Source organism: Myotis lucifugus, unplaced genomic scaffold, assembly GCF_000147115.1.
Source record: "Myotis lucifugus unplaced genomic scaffold, Myoluc2.0 scaffold_428, whole genome shotgun sequence".
In the NCBI taxonomy this organism is placed as follows: Eukaryota; Metazoa; Chordata; class Mammalia; order Chiroptera; family Vespertilionidae; genus Myotis; species Myotis lucifugus.
In genome coordinates, this window is record NW_005871476.1 from 24783 (window position 1) to 48304 (window position 23522).

At 44.6% G+C, this 23522-nt stretch overlaps 1 protein-coding gene across 1 annotated transcript in view; it reads right to left on the reverse strand.

The window, feature by feature from the left end:
- The window catches only part of LOC102426760 (regulator of G protein signaling 7), a 92031-nt gene that overhangs the window by 18483 nt on the left and 50026 nt on the right, over positions 1–23522 (reverse strand). The window contains exon 2 of the mRNA XM_023744102.1: positions 9367–9463. Coding sequence (XP_023599870.1) covers positions 9367–9463 — 97 coding nt within the window. The remainder of the gene's footprint in view (positions 1–9366; positions 9464–23522) is intronic.

The following is a 23522-nucleotide window of genomic DNA, read 5'->3' on the forward strand; positions in this document are numbered from 1 at the left end:
ACAGCATACATTATATCCCACAATTATTCAACCAAAGAATTCTCTCATGAAGAATCATCGTAACAGATCTGTCCTGGGAACCGTTCGTCTAGAGCAGTGGTTCTCAACCTTCTGCCCTTTAAATACAGTTCCTCATGTTGTGACCCAACCATAAAATTATTTTCGTTGCTACTTCATCACTGTAATGTGGCTACTGTTATGAATCGTCATGTAAATATCTGATATGCAGGATGGTCTGAGGCGACCCCTGTGAAAGGGTCGTTCGACCGCCAAAGGGGTCGCGACCCACAGGTTGAGAACCGCCGATCTAGAGACTCATCAAGCTTGCCCCTTTACCTGATGTTTGCTGATAAGGATAAACGCACCATCACACTTTTTACGGAACGAGAAAGCCAAGGACCACAAATGAAAGAGAGATGTAAACTCGAATACTGCGTCATGTCACCCTCGGTTACCATTTCAGCATCTTCAACATATTCTTTTCTTCGCTTCGCCGGCACACTTGTGAAAAATAATCCCGACTCACACGCTTATATTTCCCCAAAGGACTTTAAAATGTCAACCCATTGTGTGAGTTTAAAAAGCATCTTGAGGTCTTTATTGGAGTCACGTGACTGTTGCCAGAGGAACTATCCAGTATCACGGGCAGGGATGGGCAGAAAAAAAATCTCTCTTCAGGTACCAAGCGCTGAAGAAAGCAGAAGGCGGGGAGACGTGCGAAGGGACAGGCTGTGACAAAGCTATTGTCCCTGTGCCTGTAAATTACAGCTCACAAGGTCCCTGGGATGACAGAGTCAGGAGACAGTCACATAGCTCCCCTCAATACACAACATCAACAACAACACACAATAAATAGCTTTTTTTTCTTTTTTCTAATATATTTTTATTGATTTCAGAGAGGAAGGGAGAGGAAAAGAGCGATAGAAACATCAATGATGAGAGGGAATCATTGATCGGCTGCCTCCTGCACGCCCCCCACTGGGAACCAAGCCCGCAACCCAGGCCTGTGCCCCTGACCGGAATCGAACCCGGGACCCTTCAGTCCGCAGGCCGACGCTCTATCCACTGAGCCAAACCGGCCAGGGCACAATAAATAGCTTTAAAAATACCAACACTATACTTCCTGCTGTCAAAGTGTGCCAGTTACATAACAGAACACAAGTCGTTCTGTAATTAGCACTTGTTTGTAACATCATGCCCGGAGTGGCAAAATGAGTTCTGGGTTGTTTTTTTTAATTCAGGTAGAATCTATTGAGGCCATATGGAGAAGCGAGGAAGCCAGTAGAGTAATGCTAAATAGACTGAACAAGGGGCAATATAATTACAACCAGCACAATGAGGGATCAATTCACAACCATCTATGTTATTGATCAAAAATGATTCAGAGAGCATGGAGCAGTGCTCATGTAGGAGGTGAGGGACACCCATCCTATTCCCTTCTTTTAACCTCCAGTTTTTCTTGAGCTTAATATTAATAGACTAGAGGCCCGGTGCACGAATTCGTGGCCTGCAGGATCGGGCCGAAACCAGCTCCCCGACATCCCCAAGGGGTCCTGGATGGCGAGAGGGTGCAGGCCAGGCCGAGGGACCCCACTGGTGCACAATCAGGGCCAGGGAGGGACGCGGGAGGTTGGCCAGCCAGGGAGGGACTGCGGGAGGGCTCTAGGGCGTGTCTGGCCCATCTTGCTCAGTCCCGATCTGCCAGACCCCAGCAGCAAGCTAACCTGCCAGTCAGACCGTCTGCCCCCTGGTGGTCAGTGCACGTCATTGCGAGCGGTTGAGTGGCCTTAGCATATCATTAGCATATTACGCTTTGATTGGTTGAATGGACGACCGGACACTTAGCATATTAGGCTTCTGTTATATAGGATAATCCCTTTAGGATGAAACAGATACCGGTATGGGAAGGCCATTGCTCTGGAGTCAGTGACTTTCTTCAGAAGTGAAGGCCCTCAGGTCTCAGCCAGGAAGTGTCAGGTGACTGTCAGGGCCCGGGAAATAGGCTGGGAAAGGTGGACAAGGTCCCCAAGTTCAATAATATAGCCTTGCACTTAGTGGCCTTTTCTGCCTGGAATTCTCCAACCAGGAGCTTCCCAGCGTTTCCAGAGAATAAACTCAGTGACTCCACTAGGAGTTGCATGGATTGGGGAGGCACCTGGGGACTTGCCTGCTCTAGAGCTGTTGTTTCAATGGCTCCAGCCCTCTTGCTAGCAGGCCACCGGATCAGAAAGGTTCAGAGAAATATCCTGTCACCGCTGGAGACGGGGTAGAATACTTATTTTTAGCTTCCTGGTGTTTGATCAGAAATGCTTTCAGCCAGGAATGACTTCAATAAGATCTGTGCTTCCAGATGCTGCCAAACGCAGGAGCGGAGAAAAGTCAAATATTAAAGGAAACCTCCTTGGTCTCGTCCAAAGAAGGATGGTTCTTTAAGTTTTTAAAGAAAACGTTAGTTCTATTTTTACTTCCCTTTTGGATTCTCGAGGGCTTAGGCGAAGAGGAACATAGGTCTGGTATCAAAAAGCTTTAAAAACCAAAAAATGTCATACCTATAACTCATTAATCGTTTATTTTAAAAATATACATTTCTATTGATTTCAGAGAAGAAGGGAGATAGAAACATCAATGATGAGAGAGGATCATGGATCGGCTGCCTCCTGCACGCCCCACACTGGGGATCGAGACAGCAATCGGGGCATGTGCCCTTGACCAGGAATCGAACCATGACCTCCTGGTTCATAGGTTGATGCTCAACCACTGAGCCACACAAGCCGGGCTGGGCCGAGCATCTTAAATCAACTCTCTTCCTTTCTCTGTAGAGTACTATTTACAGGAGGGAAATGGGATTGGCTCAGGAAAAAGAAAAACACAAAAAAACAATTTTGTGCACGATTCCCATAAGAAAATGTCTCAAAGAAGAAATTGAAAAACAACTACCTAAATTATTTTCTTTGTGCCAAAATGCGACAAAGGGGAGTTAGGACAAAATCTTATATTTACGCAGAAAGCTCAACTGTTTCCACGGAAACCAGCCGAGCAGTTATGCAGATGATCTGAGTTCGTAGAAATCCGAACCAAAGAATAAATGAAAAGGGGGAGGGGAAATGGCTAATTGGGATACAAATATGCCCTGTGGTGCTCAGAAATGGAGGTGTGTCCAGCGCCCTCGGTGCGGCCAGACCCCCCTCTATTGCGCTCCACTCCACCATGCCTCGCAGATGTTGCTTTTTCCACAAAGTGAAGGTCAGACCCTCTTCCAGCAAAAACATCACAACGTGCTGCCTGGCGGAGCTGCACCCCGCGATCGCCCCAGTTCTGCCTGCACGGTTCTTTCTCTAGAGCCTTTCAGCCATTGTTCTGTCCGTGTTCATCCGGATTTTGTTCTGTTCCCTTCCACTGCACGAGTGCCCTTCAGGACGGCTCAGCCTGCTGTTCTCTTCTCCTCCTCGCCTGCAAGTATCGCCTCAATAAACGCAGCCTTTCCCACTGGATACGCACCAGTGTGCTCAGGTGAATGAACCCCCCCACCCCAGGCTATAAAGTAACCAAGTCCCGCCCTAGCTGTGTGGCTCAGTGGTAGAGTGTCAGCTGCAGACCCAAGGGTCCCAGGTTCGATTCCGGTCAAGGGCATGGAGCTCGGTTGCAGGCTCCTCCTTGGCCGGGACCCGGGTTGGAGTGCGTGCAGGAGGCAACCAAATGATGGGTTTCTCCCACATCTATGTTTCTCCCTGTCTCTCCCTCTCTCTTCCACTCCCTCTAAAAAAATCAATGGAAAATATCCTTGGGTGGAAATTAAAATAATAATAATAATAATAATAATAGTAATAATAATAATAATAAAGTAACCAAGTCCCTAAAACAAAAATAGCCACTTGGTCCCTACCCATGTCACCTTGAGAACATTCTTACTAGACTGATTTCTCTGTAAAGAAAGGGGCATTGTTCATGCTAAATGCAGAATGAAACAAGGAAGGATTATTTTATGGAATCATATTATGATAGGTTATATCATACAGTAGGCATCTATATGATATATAATATATTCGTATGTATATTTCAGTGACCTGTGCTTCTTTGTGATTTTATAAAATCAGATTATTGAATCGGATTATGGAATCTAGATTTACCTAGATTCAAATGTCACCTCTACTGCTTACTAACAGTATCACCTGGCTATTTAGCTTCTCTGAATTTTACTTATCTTTGTAGGAACACTAACATGTAAAATAATATATCTGAAGAACTAGTATTTGTTGAATGCCAAGCACACTGTAAGCGTTCAATAAATGTCAGTAGTTGTTAGACCCAAACCCATTCATGTTCATTTATACACCAGAGCCCGAGCTGTTATTTAACACTAGAGGCCCAGTGCATGAATTCGTGCATGGGTGGGGGGGTCCCTCGGCCTGGCCAGCGATCAGGGCCGATCGGGGCCAACTGGCCAGGGAAGGACTGTGGGAGGTTTCAGGGCGTGTCCAGCCCATCTCGCCCAGTCCTGTTTGGCCAGACCCCAGCAGCAAGCTAACCTACTGGTCAGAGTGTCTGCCCCCTGGTGGTCAGTGCACATCATAGCGCCTGGTCGACGAGTCAACCAAACGGTTGACCTATCGGTCAGACACTTAGCGTATTAGGCTTTTATATATATAGATTTCCTGTTTTCCTTTGCATCACGAGAAGTAAAACTGAAATCCAGGTTTCTTTCCAACCTGTATATAGCCTCTTCACTATTTCAGATAGACTTTGAAAAATATTTACATTAATTTTGGGGATGTCCAGTGTTCTAAAAAAAAATCAACTTTTTAAAATTAAATTTGTTGGGTGATATTGCTTAATAAAATTGCTTTCAGTGTACATTTCAATGATACATGCTCCATATATTGCATCGTGTGCCCACCACCAAAAGTCAAATCATCTTTCATCACCCATATATTTGGCCCCCTTTACCTTTTACTACCCCCCATCCCCTTTTCCCTCTGGTAACCACACTATTGCCTGTGTCTATGAGTTTCAGTTTTATATCCCACATATAAGTGAGATCAGATGGTTTTGAGCCTGTTCTGTCTGACTCTTTTCGCTTAGCACGATATTCTCAAGATCCATCCATGTTTTTGCAAATGGCAGTATTGCATCTTCTCTTGCGAGTGAGCAGTTCCTAGTGCATATGTACCACAGCTTCCTTGTCCAATCCTCTATCGAAGGACACTGTGGTTGTTGCCACGGGCCACCGCAAACAGTGCTGCAGGGCACACCGGGCTGAGTCTATCTTTGCGAGTCGATGCGTAAACCAGATAACAAAACTTCAACGGAGAGTGTGTTTGGACTCTGGAGAAATTGGAAAATTGCGTTCAATTTCCTGGTACTCCACTCTGCAGCCCATCGAAGCTAGTAATCGCCAACGGAGCAGAGATGCCATCTTTTCAGTGCTCCCCGCAGAGATAAAAGCATCGTGCAGCGCTGGATGCCGACAGAGCAAATAATGAGATGTGTGCTCTTTCCACGGCCGAGACGCTGAGCAGTGAGATGTGTCGTGGGTGTAATCGAATGTCCGCGCCATCAGCTGTCCTAAGAGAAGTCGTTAACATTGGCTGAGTGTCTGTATGTGCCGGACACTGCATGTACCACAGGGGCTACACATTGAAATGCACCATTTCTTTTCTTCTCCAGATGTGTATGGCCTTTGGTAAGAATCGTGTCACATGTCCATTGAGGATAAATTGCCAGGTGAAATAAATCCCATGAAGAAGAACACAGTGCTGGGAAACACAAAGACAGGAATGGCCCGGCCGGCGTGGCTCAGGGGTTGAGCATCGATTGACCCATGAACCAGGAGGTCATTCATTTGATTCCCTGTCAGGACACATTCCCGGGCTGCAGGCTCGATGCCCCACCCCAGTAGGGGCGGTGCAGGAGGCAGCCAATCAATGATTCTCTTTCACCATTGATGTTTCTATCTCTCTCTCCTTCTCCCTTCCTCTCTGAAATAAAAAAAATAAAAATAAAAAATAGCCCTAACCGGTTTGGCTCAGTGGATAGAGCGTCGGCCTGTGGACTGAAGGGTCCCAGGTTCGATTCCGGTCAAGGGCATGTACCTAGGTTGCGGGCACAACCCCAGTAGGGGGTGTGCAGGAGACAGCTGATCGATGTTTCTAACTCTCTGTCCCTCTCCCTTCCTCTCTGTAAAAAACCAATAAAATATATATATTTTAAAATAAATAAAAAATAAATAAAGTAGCAAATTTAGATGCTAAGAAAGCATTGCAGGAAGCAGACCAGCATCTACAGTTCCCATGAAAGAGAAAAGCGTTTCTGGGCCCAGTCCGCATGGCGGTAGAGAAAGCTACCGCTAAAAATAAAATCCCTGAAATCTTGCCGTTTCGCCTAGCATTCTGGTGGCGGCAAAATGAGTCAGAGCTTGCTTTTCCTCTTGGTCAGATCAAACGGATGCAGCCGCGTTTGGAAGTAAATCATTTCTCGACAAATGCAGCGAGAGCCCACGAAACAGCTAACTAAGCTTCTCATTCCTCAGCAGCATCTGGCCATTAGAAAGGCCATGACCTAGGACCGGTGCCTGGGAGTTCTTCGCTGCTTCTAATCATGCGTGTTGCTATTTTACGAGAAAGAAAGGATGACAACCGAGAGGGGTGAAGACTGTCACAGCAGAGACAAATTAAATTATCTCCTTGATTATGTGGCGGCTCAGCCTCTCGTGTTCCCAGCTGAGTGGACTGTGTAGTTGCTCTACGCCAGTCGCCCTGTCATTTTACCAGAGAGGTGGACCAGATGACCAAAAAAGAATAATAATAATAAGACTTTTTTTCTTTCTTTGTGGCCAATGTTCACGTCTCTTGCCGATCTAGTTAACATTTCTTGTTTTGCCCCTGAATTTATTTGTTTCAGAACTGGACTTGAAGAACTGCCAGTATAGTCAAGGCACTTTTTTTCTCCTAGGAACTGTTCATACATTTCCCTTCTGCATTCTTGAGTTTTCTTTGGGATGGCATACAAACAACATATTCGAAGCACCATTTCTGCCCAAAGATTTGAGAATTGTTTTCAAAAAGCAATCTGTTTCTCTCTGAATTTCTGTCAGATCCAGGATAGGCATCCCAAGGGTAGACAGAAAATATTTCACAGTAAAAAGAAGTGTCTTAGGTTCTTAAAGCATCTCAGAAGTACCTAGTCTTAGAGTCTCCCAAGGAAATCTATTCCACCTTCCTTATTCTTACTGTCTCAACACTGACTCTAAAAATAATCAGTTTTAAGTCATATAAGGCATCTTGAAAGCGGTTCTCAAAAACATTTAGATGCAAACTACGTAGCTACTAAAAGTTGCGTTGGCCCAGCTCACGTCACCAAGCTTGCTCCTTTTCCTCCTTACCTGCGCCGTGACCCACAACATAAGGTTAAATCTACAAAGATCATCTCTCCATGACACTAAGAAATATCCATACGACCCTTAGAGAAATAAAGGACACGCTTAAATTATTACATTTAAAGGCAACTTGATTTTTTTGTTTTGTTTTGGTAATCCTGGAGAGAGTGGAAGGGAAGGGAAGAGACAGAGAGAGAAACATTGATGTGAGAAAGACACATTGATTGGTTGCCTCCCTCACGTGCCCCGACCAGGGCAGGGATCGAGCCTGCAACCGAGACACATGCTCTTGACCCAGAATCGAACCCGAGACCCTTCAGTCTGAGGCCCAATGCTCTAACCACTGAGAAAACTGGCCAGGACTCAAGGCAACTTGATTTTTTTAAGTTCATATATACCCCTCGGGTTTCATGGCTGAGAACAGCCCTGCATCAGAGACCACAAATCCTGCTCCTCCTAAATGAGGACCAAGTCAGTGAGGAATCGTTTGAAATTACAAAAGAAAAGGAGCAAAGAGATTCAACTCCATAATCACCTACATTCCTGGAATGAAGCACCGTTTCAAACTAATAATAAAAAACCAGAAAAGAGCTCTGCGTGAACTAGAGGAATGGCCGGCCGGAACTCCCTCCTCATTTCTGACGATTTCCCCATTGACGGTGCTTAGCGATTTGGAGCGCGCACCAGCTTCTCTGGCTCCGGAGAATTCATGCCCTAAAAGTTCAACCTTCAGAAACGTTAAACAGCCCGTTTTCTTTGATAGCTGCCACCGGCAAGCCTTTCTGATCTCCGTGGCATATTCAATTTTAATGAAAACCTACACCATTCACAGGGAACCGAAGAGAGAATTCCGGCTCGCTGCCTGCTGTGGCTACATGGGGAACACAGCCAGCTCCCGGTCAATCCATTGAAAGACATGAAATGCATCCAACAGGGGAAGGCTTGCTTCACCAGGATCTAGAATCACCCCAATATTGACTGTCCGGCATATGAGAGAACACACACACGCCCTGAAGGGTCACGGGGTGGCATGCCAATAGACGTGTCTCGCTTTCGGTGAATTTGCGGGGCGTGAGGTGGTGGCGGTGGGTATTTCCGGAGGTACTACCTGAGGCTGGATGAGTGTATTTAAGGAAGGAAACTGGGGTAGCCCTGAGATGAGTAGGTCTAAGTTGAGCAAAGGGAATGGAGGGACCCCCCACCCCCAGCAAAGGGGAGGAAGCATTCCAGATAGAAGAAACAGCTCTGTGGTGGAAGGTGGCCATGGCAACGGAGAGTTGAGTGAAGTATCAGAAATGAACAGTGGCCTCTGTGGCTAAGACCAAGAAAGCAAGAGGGAACATTCCATGAGGCTAGTGTGACCGTCGGGTAGGGAGTCTTGTTAAAGATTTTGTTTCTGTTTTAAATATATTTTCATTGATTTCAGAGATGAAGGGAGAAAGAGAAATAGAGAGAGAGAAACATCAATGATGAGAGAGCATCATTGCTCGGCTGCCTCCTGCACGCCCCCTACTTGGGATCGAGCGCATAACCCCGGGCATGTGCCCTGACTGGGAATCGAACCGTGACCTCCTGGTTCATAGGCTGATGCTCAACCACTGAGCCACACCGGTGGGCTCATTTTTGAAACTCAGCTCATCACTGATCTTCACAAATATTCTCCTGACTCCCCCCCGCAATTGATTTTTTTTCACTCTTCTAACTCCTATCTACAGTCGACATCACGTTTGCCCCAAACATCTTTATTTTGAGATTGTTTCTGTCCTTTCGCCTTCGTTCTCTATGTCTTTGCAACTAAGCATGGGGTCATGATTTCTGCTCCTTTGTTTTGTTTTATCATCATCTCAAGTGTCCAACATGATGTGAAATGGCGTTAGCATTTTGTCAGTAGCGACTGAGTCATGCGTTTGAGAGTTTCCTGAGTGAAAAGCTAGACGAGATTTTAGTTCTGGGGAAGACATGGACAACACAGAGCCATACGGAGCCAAACTTACCAGAGAAGACGCTAGGGATCTTGGAAAGAAAGCTTTTGACAGTGCGAATGGGAATTCCGTTTTTCTCATCTTGCATGCGTGCTATGACGTCCTCCATCTACATGACAATGACAAAACAATGAAAACCTTTCAGAAGTTGCATTTTTCATAAAAACCAGTTTTCATAACAATGTTGTACATCCGTCGTGCTCAGCTAAGAATAATGGGATACTCCTACCTTGCGAGACTCTGAAACATTCATATTTGAAGTTTGGTTAAAAATGATGGAGAAAACAGCAGGGAGAGTGGCCATTTCAGGCTCCATTAACCTACTAAGAGGCGTTGTGAATAATGCTTCTCTCCTAGTTGTACATGCTCTGCTTGGAAAGGTTGAGATAAAAGTGCTTATTTCTGTAACTGTCAGAGACCACTGTCATAGCAAAATGCACACTTCATTAGTATTATTCTCTCTCCTGAACTCACCGAGAAGGAAAACAGAAGCCCTAGAAGCCACCGTTTGGGTTTCCTCTTGAGGCAAAGACAGACGGAAAAAATCTAGTTCCTAAAAGCTAAAATCAGTCCCGAGGGCCACGTGTAAAAATGCATCTGCTGCATTTACGGAAATTCCCTTACGCATTCACTCCGACGATTTCCTATCAAGCATGGTTTTTACTCACTGGGTTACCTGCTTTCTCACGATTAGCAATAGCCAATTGGATGAGGAGAATGTTCAAAGCAGACCAACTCATAGAGCAAGCTGGGCAGCCAGGGGGACGAGGGGCTATGAAAAGTAACTCTAATCAATGATCAAATTCTTTGGGACAATTTATTTATTTATTTTTTAAATAAGCATTTTTTAAATATTTTTCTTTATTCATTTCAGAGAGGAAGAGAGAAGGAGAGAGAGATAGAAACATCAATGATGAGAGAGAATCATTGATCGGCTGCCTCCTGCACACCCCGCACTGGGGATCGAGCCCGCAACCCAGGCATGTGCCCTTGGCCGGAATCGAACCTGGGATCCTTCAGTCTGCAGGCTGACGCTCTATCCACTGAGCCAAGCCGGCTAGGGCTCTTTGGGACAATTTAAGTCCAAAAGATTCCAGTATCTCAAAAGAAGATGTATATTACCCATTACCTAGATACGAGTAATAGATCTATCTATCTATCTATCTATCTATCTATCATCTATCTATCATCTACCTATCATTTATCTATCTATCTATCTATCTATCTATCTATCTATTTATCTATCATCTACCTACCTATCTATCTATCATCTATCTATCTATCTATCTATCTATCTATCTATCATCTATCTACCTATCTATCATCTATCTATCTATCTACCTATCTCCCAACCGGAGACAGAGAGATGAGTGGATAAAACTGAACAGGACCTTCTACTAATATATCTGTTTGCAACTGTCAGCGCACTGTAACATCAGTGCAAACAGAATGAAATGGATCAGTTACGCTATTGCTCTAAGACTCCGTTTTTTCCATCTGTAACAGAGGGATAATAATAGTGTGCATCTTATTACAGGTGATAATTAATGGAACAATGCTCATTAGATATTTGCCATAATGCTCTCATCATCATCATCATTGCCATCATCATCATCGTCTTTCCTCATCACTGTACTAGAATGCCACAGACGCTTTCCTTTATAATCCAGTTGGCAAAGACAGCTGTGGTCAAATGCCAGGCATTTACTGGAGTAATAAATTGCCCATCACAAAGCAGACAAAGATGCCCATGGACCAGCTTAGATTTCCTGCAGAAGACCGACTGTGTGCTGGCATCTGGAAGATAGGGGGTTTGGCTAGAAGACATGTCAGGAAGAATAATTTCTGCATCTAAGCAAGGACTATGAAAACGATGGGGAAAAAATAATATTTAGAAGAAAGGGGAAATGAGATTGCATCTATTTCTGACAAAATGAAAATGTTTCTGCTCTCATATTTGCTTGATGAATTTGCCTCTTGAAGTTCATTAGTGGATCCCAATATTGAATTGAATTGAGATGAAATCCTCTTTGCAAAAGCAATCCTTTATCTATGCAAGCTAATGAGCTATTCTCTGAAAAGAGTATGTAAAAACAATGGTCTCTTGCAAAGTAATTTGGAGAATATCTGCAGCTCAATTTGTTTAAAATGTTTTATACCTCTATTATGGAACTCTTCACATTGCTGTTATTGTCACTCTCAAACTATCGGTTTTCCCTTAGACTTGAACTTCTGGAGGAGAGAAACCTCACCTTGCCCATTTTTGTATTGCTAATCCAGGGGTCCTCAAACTACGGCCCGCGGGCCACATGCAAATACAAATATTGTATTTGTTCCCGTTTTGTTTTTTTTACTTCAAAATAAGATATGTGCAGTGTGCATAGGAATTTGTTCATAGTTTTTTTTTAAACTATAGTCCGGCTCTCCAACGGTCTAAGGAACAGTGAACTGGCCCCCTGTTTAAAAAGTTTGAGGACCCCTGGCTAATACAGAAAGTGCTGGCCCACAGGGAGGCTCAAGAATAAAGGAAGAGACATGAAATTTTAACTAATGGCACACGTTTTATTTTTCTGAGCGATCCAGAGCAAAAATCCAAGTTGATTTAAGATTTTGCCTTCAGATGTTGGAAATACTTAAAAAAAAAAAATCTAACATTTGGTGTAAAAAATAGGCCGAGTCAAAAATGGTGGCACAGGAGAGCTTAATGTGCTATAAGCTAAGACATTCTGATGATTTTCTTCACTTAATGCAGAGACTCCTCTGCTTGCTTCTCAGCGGAATTGTTTCTTTCAAACCCTGAGGGTCAAGCAGTGGCTGCTTATGAGCCTGTCTTCCCGCTGGTAGAGGTGATGCTCACGTTCACGGTCATGTGTCAGCTCCCAAGATGAAAGAGGCTACTGGACTCCAACACACGGCTCTTTCCCCAGGAATTCATAATTAGCCTTTTCGCTCAAACAGCTTAGCTGTCACTTGGGTGCTTGTGATGTATTTCTAACTCGGCTCAGGTGAAAGGGTGTCCCCCACTCGCGCCCCCCCCCCGCCCCCATGCTCTCAGCGAAATGATAGAGACGCGTCCTACACAGCTACACCGCTGAGGAGAGGAAGTAATGATTCAAGAGGGAACCCCGGGCAGGGAACGCCCAACCACTGAGGAAATAAAAATTCACTGCCTTGAAACCTAGCTAGGTCCCTAATGTTCTTAAGAATAATGAACGACTGCCCTAACCGGTTTGGCTCAGTGGATAGAGCGTCAGCCTGTGGACTCAAGGGTCCCAGGTTTGCTTCCGGTCAAGGGCATGTACCTTGGTTGCGGGCACATCCCCAGTGGGGAGTGGGGAGTGTGCAGGAGGCAGCTGATCGATGTTTCTCTCTCATCGATGTTTCTAACTCTCTATCCCTCTCCCTTCCTCTCTGTAAAAAAAATCAATGAAATATATTTTTTAAAAAAGAATAATGAACGACATAAACTGATGAACAAAAATGGAACCAGAGTCATAGAAGCATTGAACAGACTGTCCCACCTATGAGGGAAGGTGGGGGGTGAGGGATAAGAGATCAACCAAAGGACTTGTATGCACGCATATGAGCATGACCAATGGACACAGACGGGGCGGGGGGGGTCAGGGGGGGAGAGCACATTCTGGGGGGTGGGGGCGGCCGGGGAGAGGTCAATGGGGGGAAAAAGGAGACTTTATGTAATACTTTAAGCAATAAAGAATTTAAAATTTTAAAAAAAGGATGATGAGAGGCTAATTACGTTTACTTGTAACCATACTTGCCAGAACTGTATCATAATATCAGTCATATTGAATTCATGAAGCCAAGAACTTTACGGACACCCTGACTGTAAGCAAAACATTTGTATGAAATAAAGTTAATGGTTTTGTGCTCTGTGGGTCTGAAAGAGAAATGAACCAACCAAAAGTTCAAAGAAAGTTTTTCCAACTTCGTATGGTAATCTGCCCTTAAGCACAGACATTTAGAAACAGAAATGAGAGACTGTATGCGTGGTACATGCTTTCAAGTTATTGTGTGTAATCATCATGTTAAGTGTGAGCTATAAAAAAAAGTGGGAAAAATGAAAAAAATAAATTAAACATGGGAGAAAGGGGTCACTGAAGTGCCTCTTGAATACCTCAGACAATTCGGTGGTGGCATTTATCACGTAACTTAAAACCTGCCTATAATTCTTTTTTCTTCAAGAAGCCATTCTAAAGATGAGATTGGCGCTTCTGAGCTCGGCGGTGAAAACAGACAAAGTAGAATAGTTTTCTAAAAAAGGTTAAATAAGAATAGCAATGAGCTTAAAATTTGCAACCACAACTGTTTTCTGCTTGCAATGATTTAATTAAAGCTGCTTTAATTGGTGTAATTTCCCCCCATGTTACAGTTGGCAATAGTATCGTAACCCAGAATTACTCTTTTCATGTGAAAAGCCTCGTGTTTACATGACTAATTATGACTAAAAAACATACACTAGTAGAACCCAGTTGCATTTAAATCTGACCTTGTTCATCTTGAATGAACTAGGAGATGTACCTTTTCAAAAGCAGTAACTAATTTGGCGACATTGAGATTTTATGCTCTGGCAATTTTAGAGAAGGCAGAAGACACATTTTTTTTTCTGATTCATGGATGTTGGTTTTATTTATTTATTTTTTATAAATTTTATTGATTTTTTACAGAGAGGAAGGGAGAGGGATAGTTAGAAACATCAATGAGAGAGAAACATCGATCAGCTGCCTCCTGCACACCTCCCACTGGGATTGTGCCCGCAAGCAAGGTACATGCCCTTGACCAGAATTGAACCTGGGACCTTTCAGTCCGCAGGCCGACGCTCTATCCACTGAGCCAAACAGGTAGGGCAGTTTTGTTTTTAAATAAAGCATCTCTCATCCATCTCAAGAAATATAACCTCTACTTTACTATTTTTTAAAAATATATTTTTATTGATTTCAGAAAGGAAGGGAGAGGGAGAAAGAGAAACATCAGTGATGAGAGAGAATTATTGATTGGCTGCCTCCTGCATGGCCCCTACTGGGGATCGAGCCTGCAACCCGGGCATGTGCCCTGACCGGGAATCGAACCGTGATCTCCTGGTTCATAGGTCAACACTCAACCACTGAGCCACACCGGCTAGGCACACACATGTTTTTAATTATGTGATACCCAGATGTATGACTTAACTAATTTACTGGAGGATAGCTTCCTTTGTAAATGGAGGCTCAGACTCGTCCCTGAGATGATGTTAGTATTGTTTTATCAGGACTGGTCCAAAGGCTGACCTTCAGTCACCACCTCGATTAGTGCTAATCCTCCGTTCATCCAGCCTGCTTAGTCTAAGAATTAATACCATGCCCGACCCTCATTTAAAATGTGGATAGAAAGGATTACAACATGAAGGTAAGGCCAAAGCACTTTAAAAGGACAAAAGCATCCTCACACCGATGATGAAGGCTTATCTGTTTCGGATGCACACACTCAAAGTCAGTACACGTGTGATGAGGTGGCTATTTGCCTTGTGTTTCATGCTTTTCCCCAAGTTTTAAATTGGTTTCTGCTGCTGCGGAGCCTGACCTTTTCCTCAGCGTGACGTTCTCTGGTTTCCTTATTTCAAAGATTGACTTTTAAATTTCAATTTCCTAGGATTTTTTTTTTGAGACCGATGAGTAAATTTTAGAAAGGCGAAAGGAAAAGAATTTCCCGTTACTGTGCCTCTGCTGGGGCTGCCCATCCGAGGCCCCTACAACGTGAAAATGGATTTTACTCTCAGGAGCCTTTGTACAGCTCTATTGATCTTTCCAACCCACTGAACAGCTAACTGTAAAGAAAGGGAAATGCAACGTGACTTTTCTGATTCGCCCTTCACATACAGGAGACTAGAGTCGGGGATGTGCAAAACCGCCCGCCTTCCTGTTGATCATCTCTGAAAGGAAGCTCTCCGCAGAGGGCTTTGTGCAACCAGCCACTCCTTCTGCTCAGCTCCCGGGAGAAAAAGTTAGAACTCACGGTGGGCTAGTGCACAGAAAATCCCTATGCAGAGGAGGTCCAAGCCTAGACATGCAAATGTGTAACTTCCAGCCCAGTAACGGTTTCTTTTTTATATCTCCCACTAGAGGCCTGGTGCACGAAATCCATGCACGGGAAGAGGGAGGGGGTCCCTCAGCCTGGCCTGCAATGATGCCAGTGTCCCTTGCCCCAGCCACTATGGGCGCCTCCATCTTTGTCGCGGAGTGATGGTTCATTTACATATTACTCTTTTGTTAGATAGGATGATTTTGTTTTTCTTAGGAAAACAAGATTCCCCTGCCAAGGGAATCAGAACTGGCTGCCGTCCTCCTGACAATAGTTCTCAGCAATCTCATGAGAAAATGAAAAAAGGGATATGCCTTCCTTCCTGCTAGAGAGCTTGAGTCTACTCTCTTACAATCAAAACATGGATGCCAGGTCTGGCCAGCGTGGCTCAGTGGTTGAGCGTCGACCGATGAACCAGGAGGTCACAGTTTGCTTCCCGGACAGAGCACATTGGGTTTCTACTCCAAAGCATTAGATGTGATGACTCCCTATTTAGTAGAAGACTATTGCAAGATGGGATACAAGGCATATAATGGAAGGAGAATAAGGCATTTAGAACAGAAGGTCTGGGATCAAGCTATGAGCTAAGGGGGGTGGGGAGTAATTCATCTACAAAATAGAGCAAATAATAATTGCCCGCTTATCTATCTAATGCATTTTGCAAATACCCAACAGGATAATGCACATGAAAGGACTCTGTGAGCTCGCAAAGGCGAAGAGATGGGAAGTGGTGCTATGATCCGACCCACACCCTTTGTGCATCTTATTAGTTAGAAGACCTGCAGTGACTTATTCGGAGAATCCACCAAGTTGGTGTTTTTTGAAGAGGAATATTATCCCTTCACATAAGCCTACAGATAACATCACCCAGCTTGCCTCTCACAATGAAAGCTGTGGCATAAGCATTATTATTATTATTTTGCAAATGAATAAAAACATACAACGAAGTACAACCCACAGAGCTGGAGAGAGAATGTGGTTCAGACTGAGATTATGTCACACCACAACTACGGTAATGACACTGCCCATCCACCTGAAGCCACAGGAAATATGACATTTCCACGTGAAAGCTGAAGCCCTTGTCCTCCCCCCGCCTTCTTTCTCGGACGGGGCAGGTGACTGGGGGTTTGGTGAGAGCGGTCATGCGCTCCTCTTAGGTGGAGATGGGCTCTATGAATGATAGATGAAGGGCCACGGATCCCACCTTTCCAGAGGAGAGAGCTGCATCTGCTCACATACTGGAACAAGTACTCAGATAGAGCCCTTTGAGATTTTCGAAGCCCTAATTTATCTATTTATCTCCTCATTATCTCTTCTCTCTCTCTCTCTCTCTCTCTCTCTCTCTCTCTCTCTCTCACACACACACACACACACACACACACACACACACACAAAAAGACACATGCACTATTTCTGTCTCATTTCTGTTTGGTTCATCAAATTTCTATCAGACAAACGGTGAGATCCTTAATGGGAATTATAACGAAGGGCAGTCCAACAAAAGAAGCACATGTACAGTAGACGCAGAAGCAGCCCTGAGGTTGTTGAGAGCCCCGGAGACCAAGAATTCTCAACTAGTCACTCACAGGGCCATCGGCAAGGGACGCAGCCCCGGTGAGAGAACACGACCGCCTCCCCACAGTGCACTTGTACTGTGTGGCTGAGTCTGGCTTCTTTTCTTCTTGCCAGACCCAGTCCCTTGTTTGGGGTTGGGTTCCTTTGGGGAGGATAAACGCTCTTTACCTGCCTTCTAAAGGGCCAGCCTGCGACGTTCTAGTTGGTGTTAGGCGCTGACTAACATGGAAGACAATGAATGAACTTGGGCCTGTCTAGGGAATGGGTGAGCAAGGGGCATCATATGAAACCAGATGTTACGTGATCTGTTTTTAAACTCGTCTAAAACGGGCATGACACAGGGAATTCTCTAAACGTTTACTGTAGAGAAATTGAAACAGACACACAGCTCAACGGAATCCATTGGGCCCCATGAGCTCATCAGTGGGCGGTGGAGATCATGAAGTTGTTATGCCAACTCATCTTTCCAAAGGAACGAAGATACGCTTCCTCTACAGAAGACAGTACTTGGAAAAACAGATACTGATTTTTAAGCTAACGTGAATTTCCCACCTAAGAAGCTACTGGGCACATTTTGCAGGCGCCGGCTGCTATCCTCCTACTGTGTGGATACTTTGAGCACCAGATCTGACCTTCTTTAATGAGCAAAAAAGAATGGCTCATAGGCCGCTAAGAAAAATTTACATTCTACTTTTACATGCATTCTTTTTTTATAAAATATATTTTATTGATTTTTTTACACAGAGGAAGAAAGAGAAATAGAGAGTTAGAAACATCGATGAGAGAGAAACATCGATCGGCTGCCTCCTGCACATCTCCTACTGGGGATGTGCTCGCAACCAAGGTACATGACCTTGACCGGAATCGAACCTGGGACCCTTGAGTCCGCAGGCCGACGCTCTGTCCACTGAGCCAAACCGGTTAGGGCCTACATGCATCTTTAGTTTGCTCTTAACCACCATGTGATAGAGATGATGGAATTCATAGCAACTCCCTTTTATAGATGACAGAACGAAGGACCGGAAAACTGAAGTGACGGACTCAAGTTGACACAGATGTTAAGAAGCAAACCCTCTATTTGGGTTTGCATGGCAATGGAAAATGATATTTCAAAGAACATCCTGCTAAGAGAAAGCAATGTTCATTTCCCCTATGAATAAAATGTAAATGTCCCTGGAATATAGTGTTCTCTCAGGGGACAAGAATTAGGCCACGCTGAAAAATCTCCATTTGACGGCATGCAATGAGAACAATCCTTTGCATTTCAACCACGACTTTATTTATTTTTTTAAAGTATATTTTTATTGATTTCAGAGAGGGAGAAAGAGGGAGAGAGAGAGATAGAAACAACAATGATGAGAGAGGATCATGGATCGGCTGCCTCCTGCACACCCCACACTGGGGATCGAGCCTGCAATCAGGGCATGTGCCCTGACCTGGAATGGAACCGTGACCTCCTGGTTCATAGGTCGACGCTCAACCATAACTTTAAATGCTCTCGCATCTGTTCCGGCTGTCCTCAGGCATTTGCTGGGAATTGCTACTAGGATTTCTAGAATTTTTGAAACTGTACAGGACCCACGTCTTTCTATCCGTATGGCAGCTGTTGAAGCAAATGTTAAGTGATTCTCTCTCACTGCCTCATTAATGTAGTTGATATTTATTGTGACTCCACATGTCAGCATGCTAAACGCCTATTGCGGTCTGTGGTTTGTGACAGGAAAGAAGGTGAGGGATGAATTCCTGGGGAAGAGATCCTCCGAGTTGCGCTTCGAACACCGATTACAAACCAGAGAAGCTGAGAGGAGGGATGCAAGCAGAAGCACAGCCGTGGGAAAGCTGTGGGTTAGCTGGACCAGAACAGGTGGTTTGTGGAGTGGTAATCTGTGGGGCCAAGTTCGGAGTGTTATATGCAGGCTACAGTGGAAATAGGACAGGGGTCATGGAGGTGAAACCGCCACAGGGAGAGGAAAAGCTGCGATATAATTCCGATCAGGTTGATCTAAGGTCGCTATGGAGACGCCGACAAAGGTGAAAAGGACCTTGGATAAGAACTCAGGGAGTGTCCAGGGAATAATAGCCAGTGCTGGGAAGAATCAAGGTAGCGTGAGGTCCGATCCAGGCAGAGGATGGGCTAGTACAACCTTTTACCGCTTGGGAGAGTGATAGAAGATTCTCTCCCACAAGGCTTTGCCAACGTTTTTACCGCAATCTACAGTAAGATAAACATTTTTCATTATGCCGCAGGACAAGTAAGCGTATTCTTACATGTGAAGATTTAATTGAAGCAAATGTTTTATGAAACAATACTCATCCATGCTATGGGTAAATGAAGTCTGGCAATTTCCATCCTATTCCATTATCTATATATATAAAAGCCTAATATGCAAAGTGTCCCCGCGGGAGTTTGACCGACCAGGAGTTCAATTGCTTGCTATGACGTGTGATGACCAGCAGAGGGTGTCGCAGAATGAAGGAAGGTCCCGGCAGGCAGCCGGCAGCTGCTAGGGACCCTACCTGTGCACTGGGCCTCTACTCTTTAAAAAAAAGTACTAGCTACAAACTTCTCAATGGCTTTCACAAGCTACTACTGGAATGCAACTTAACTGGCAACTTGTAAAGTACTATTCTATTGGGTGCATTCCATGAGGAAATAAATATAATCAAGTAGTTTTTATCCTTAAGATCTACCCAATCAAATAATTAAACAAACAAAAAAAAACTCCCTGTCTTCCTCTACCCACCATCTTATTTCATTTCATTTTAGACCAAATATCTTGTCTTCTAGAAAGAGTTGCCTAACCCAGTGCTATGACACGCACTGACCACCAGGGTGCAGACACTCAACGCAGGAGCTGCCATGATTTGCACCGGCCATTTAAAAGTAAATGGCACCACGGACCTGGAGCTGACAAACCAACACTCGGCTTCCCCCAAGTGGGACACAGGCCCGGCCACCACCCCAGAGCGATACCCCACCAAATCGCAGCCAAAGCTGCCAAGACCCCATGGTGCAAAATGCGGCCCACAGCCCAGACCAGCCTGGAAACGGTCGCTGTGGGCGCCGGGTAATGATGTCATGTAGCAACACCTCTCTTCCTCTCCCTATCGATTAGCCTCCTTGGAGTTTCTTCAGCCCAGGAACCCGACTTGCTTTATAGCCAGGTGCAAACATTTTACAGTTCAACCAAATGTTTGTGAAGCGTTTTCCCGTGCCTCATCTCATTTGATCCTCACAGAAGTCCTGGAGTAGGTAGAGAGGAGACTTGGTAGAATCCTATTTTCTTTTCATTAGCCAGACACGAATAGCGGTATTAAAATATTTCTTCTAATTAATTTCCTTTCAATGTGCACGAATCCGTGCACCGGGACACCGGTTGTGAAATATCAGGTGAAAAGGGATTTTGAACAGTTATCTCCAAAGGAAGGCTTCTGGTGTCTTACTTTTCTAACTTGCACCAAAGATCTCCAAGAAAGGACACTGGTATGTGGAGCTCTAGCCCCTTCTTTTGTAGGAGGATTTCAAGGGCTAGTGCTCAATAGAAGACACCAGGAGGGACCCTGAGGTATGTATGGGTCTCAGTTAGGGTAAGAAAAGAAGAAAAGGGAACTAAAAAAAAGTCCCTCAGAAGGAGCAATAATAACACTATCATTTGAAAATCTATGTCTGAAAATAAACCCTGTCATTGGTCCAGCCATCCATAAAGTGTGACAAACTATGGTTTGACTTTCCAGCATAAAAATCTGGGGTGAACAACTCTTTTTGGAAGCTTCTAGAAGACTATGCTACTATACATTTCTAGTCATGGTCAACCTGCAACGTTGAGGTGTAGCGAAGAAAGATTAGGTGCCAGTTCCCCCGTGCTGTAACTGCTAATTATTTTTCCAAGGGTAATTATAGAGTTCTGTTCCAGGACTTTTTATTACTTTTTAAAAATCGCTCATGGCATCGCGTTTGGCAAATTCTGCGGGAGGCAAATACAGCTGCCGCCTTCAAGGAAGCTGGTCAGTGGGTTCACACGAAAGTAATTCAACCACTTGGCACTCCATTCATCTTGTTGGCAAGCTGGATGAATAGAGTAAAAAAATGAAATGAACAGCCCGGCCGGCGTGGCTCCGTGGTTGAATGTCAATCTATGAACCAGGAGGTCACGGTTCGATTCCCGGTCAGGACACACGCCCGGGTTGCAGGCTCGATCCCCAGTGTGGGGCTCATCGTTGATGTTTCTGTCTCTCTCTCCATCTCTGAAGTCAATAAAAACGTATCATTTTTAAAAATGGAATGAAGCCGAAACCGGTTTGGCTCAGTGGATAGAGCGTCGGCCTGCGGACTGAAGGGTCCCGGGTTTGATTCCGGTCAAGGGCATGTACCTGGGTTGCGGGCACATCCCCCAGTAGGGAGTGTGCAGGAGGCAGCTGGTCGATGTTTCTCTCTCATCGATGTTTCTAACTCTCTATCTCTCTCCCTTCCTCTCTGTGAAAAATCAATAAAATATATTTTTAAAAAAATAAAATAAAAAAAAATGGAATGAATATATGATCTTTAGTTGGTACCTGTACCTCTTATGCAGATTGCTCTCGGCCATCCAAATGCCTAGTGTCTAGCTTGATAAATGATTGTTGAATGAATGAATAAAAAAATAATCCTTACTTTGGTGTCATCACAGAGGTGTTCTGGCACCCAGGATGGCTACTCTCCTGAGTGCCCGTGAACCCTTGAAGACATAAAAAAAGGTGGCCTCCATCCGGGAAAAGGGGCTTTAGAACAAGGCTTTGTGGGTAAAAATCGCGGCTCTGCTAGTCTAGCTTCTGAACTCGGGAGAGCTAGGCAACCCTGGAGTGCCCCCATCTCAGCATCTGGAACCTAGAGACGATAAATAATAGTATCCGCCTCACAGGGCTATTTGAGGATTAAATGAGTTTACACCTTCCTACCCCAGCCCCCCCGGACACCCACTATAGATTGGGCCAGTGCCTGGAACAGAGAAACACCGCCTAAGTGTGAGCTATAATTATTCCTTCTTTTCGCATTGTACCTTCTTTATTTAGCAACCACGGGCTGATTTTTGTCGGGGTGACAGCATTGCCTAACTACAGAAACAAACACTGCAGAATCCGAAACATATGATTAAGTGCAATATTACCATTCTATTAATTTTCTTTCCTTCCTTCCTTCCTTCCTTCCTTCCTTCCTTCCTTCCTTCCTTCCTCCCTCCCTCCCTCCCTCCCTCCCTCCTTCCTTCCTTCGTCCCTCCCTTCCTTCCCCTTTCTGAATGCCTTCTAGATGACATGATTCAGTATGAGATCAGGTACAGCAGTAAAGATAAATTACAAGATAATTTTGACCTTAGGATCTTACACTCTCAGAGGGATATGCACATAAATGCATACATTTCAATCCAAAGTGATATTATAAAGAGGGGGACCCAAAACGCCCAGCTCTTGGAGGAGGAAGTAGGGAATTTTGTAGAAACGGGTGGTAACACTTTTATGATTTTTCTGCTTTCATGGTGCCAGAAAGAAGGCCGATTAAACAACAGGTGAGTCGATCAATAATTATATTTACGTTCCCCCCCAGAAATATTAACAGAAGAGCAGCTACTGTGTCGAAGCCAGTTAGCACTGTGGGGAGGGGGTAGACCTAACTTTAAAGAACTTCTCAAAAAATTTTTTTTCAAAACAGAAGTGGTTTCACCCTCCATCCCTCCTAACACCCGAATGCACCGTGAGTTGTACTTGCCAAGTGCTCCTCAGTGACTGACTCTGTGGGTTCAAGTCCACCTTAGAGGCTCCTCACCGTCAGACACAAACAAGCAGATAAACAAAAAGCAGAACTCGGGGTGCGTTAGGCCAGCGGTTCTCAACCTTCCTCATGCCGCGACACTTTAATGCAGTTCCTCATGTTGTGGTGACCCCCAATTTCATTGTTACAAATTGAACATCATTAAAGCATAGTGATTCATCACAAAAACAACATGTAATTATAGATGTGTTTTCCGATGGTCTTAGGCGACCCCTGTGAAAGGGTCGTTCGACCCCCAAAGGGGTCGCGACCCACAGGTTGAGAACCGCTGCTTTAGGCAGGGGTAAGGTTTCTGTTCGTTGTAAAAAACCCCCAGAATGAGAAGTTTCCTTGAAACAGATCTCTATGCTGCGTCCTCAGGGTGCGGCCTTCAGTCACCAGGTGGCTTCAGCAGTTCCCGGCGCGACATTTTCACTGTTTTCTTCAAAGACCAAAATAAATAAATAAATAATAGCCCTAACCGGTTTGGTTCAGTGGATAGAGCGTCGGCCTTGCGGACTCAAGGGTCCCGGGTTCGATTCCTGTCAAGGGCATGTACCTTGGTTGCGGGCACATCCCCAGTGGGAGGTGTGCAGGAGGCAGCTGATTGATGTTTCTCTCTCATCGATGTTTCTAACTCTCTATCCCTCTCCCTTCCTCTCTGTAAAAAATCAATAAAATATATTTAAAAATATAAATAAATAAATAAATAAGTAAATAAAAGTGTGTGTGTGGG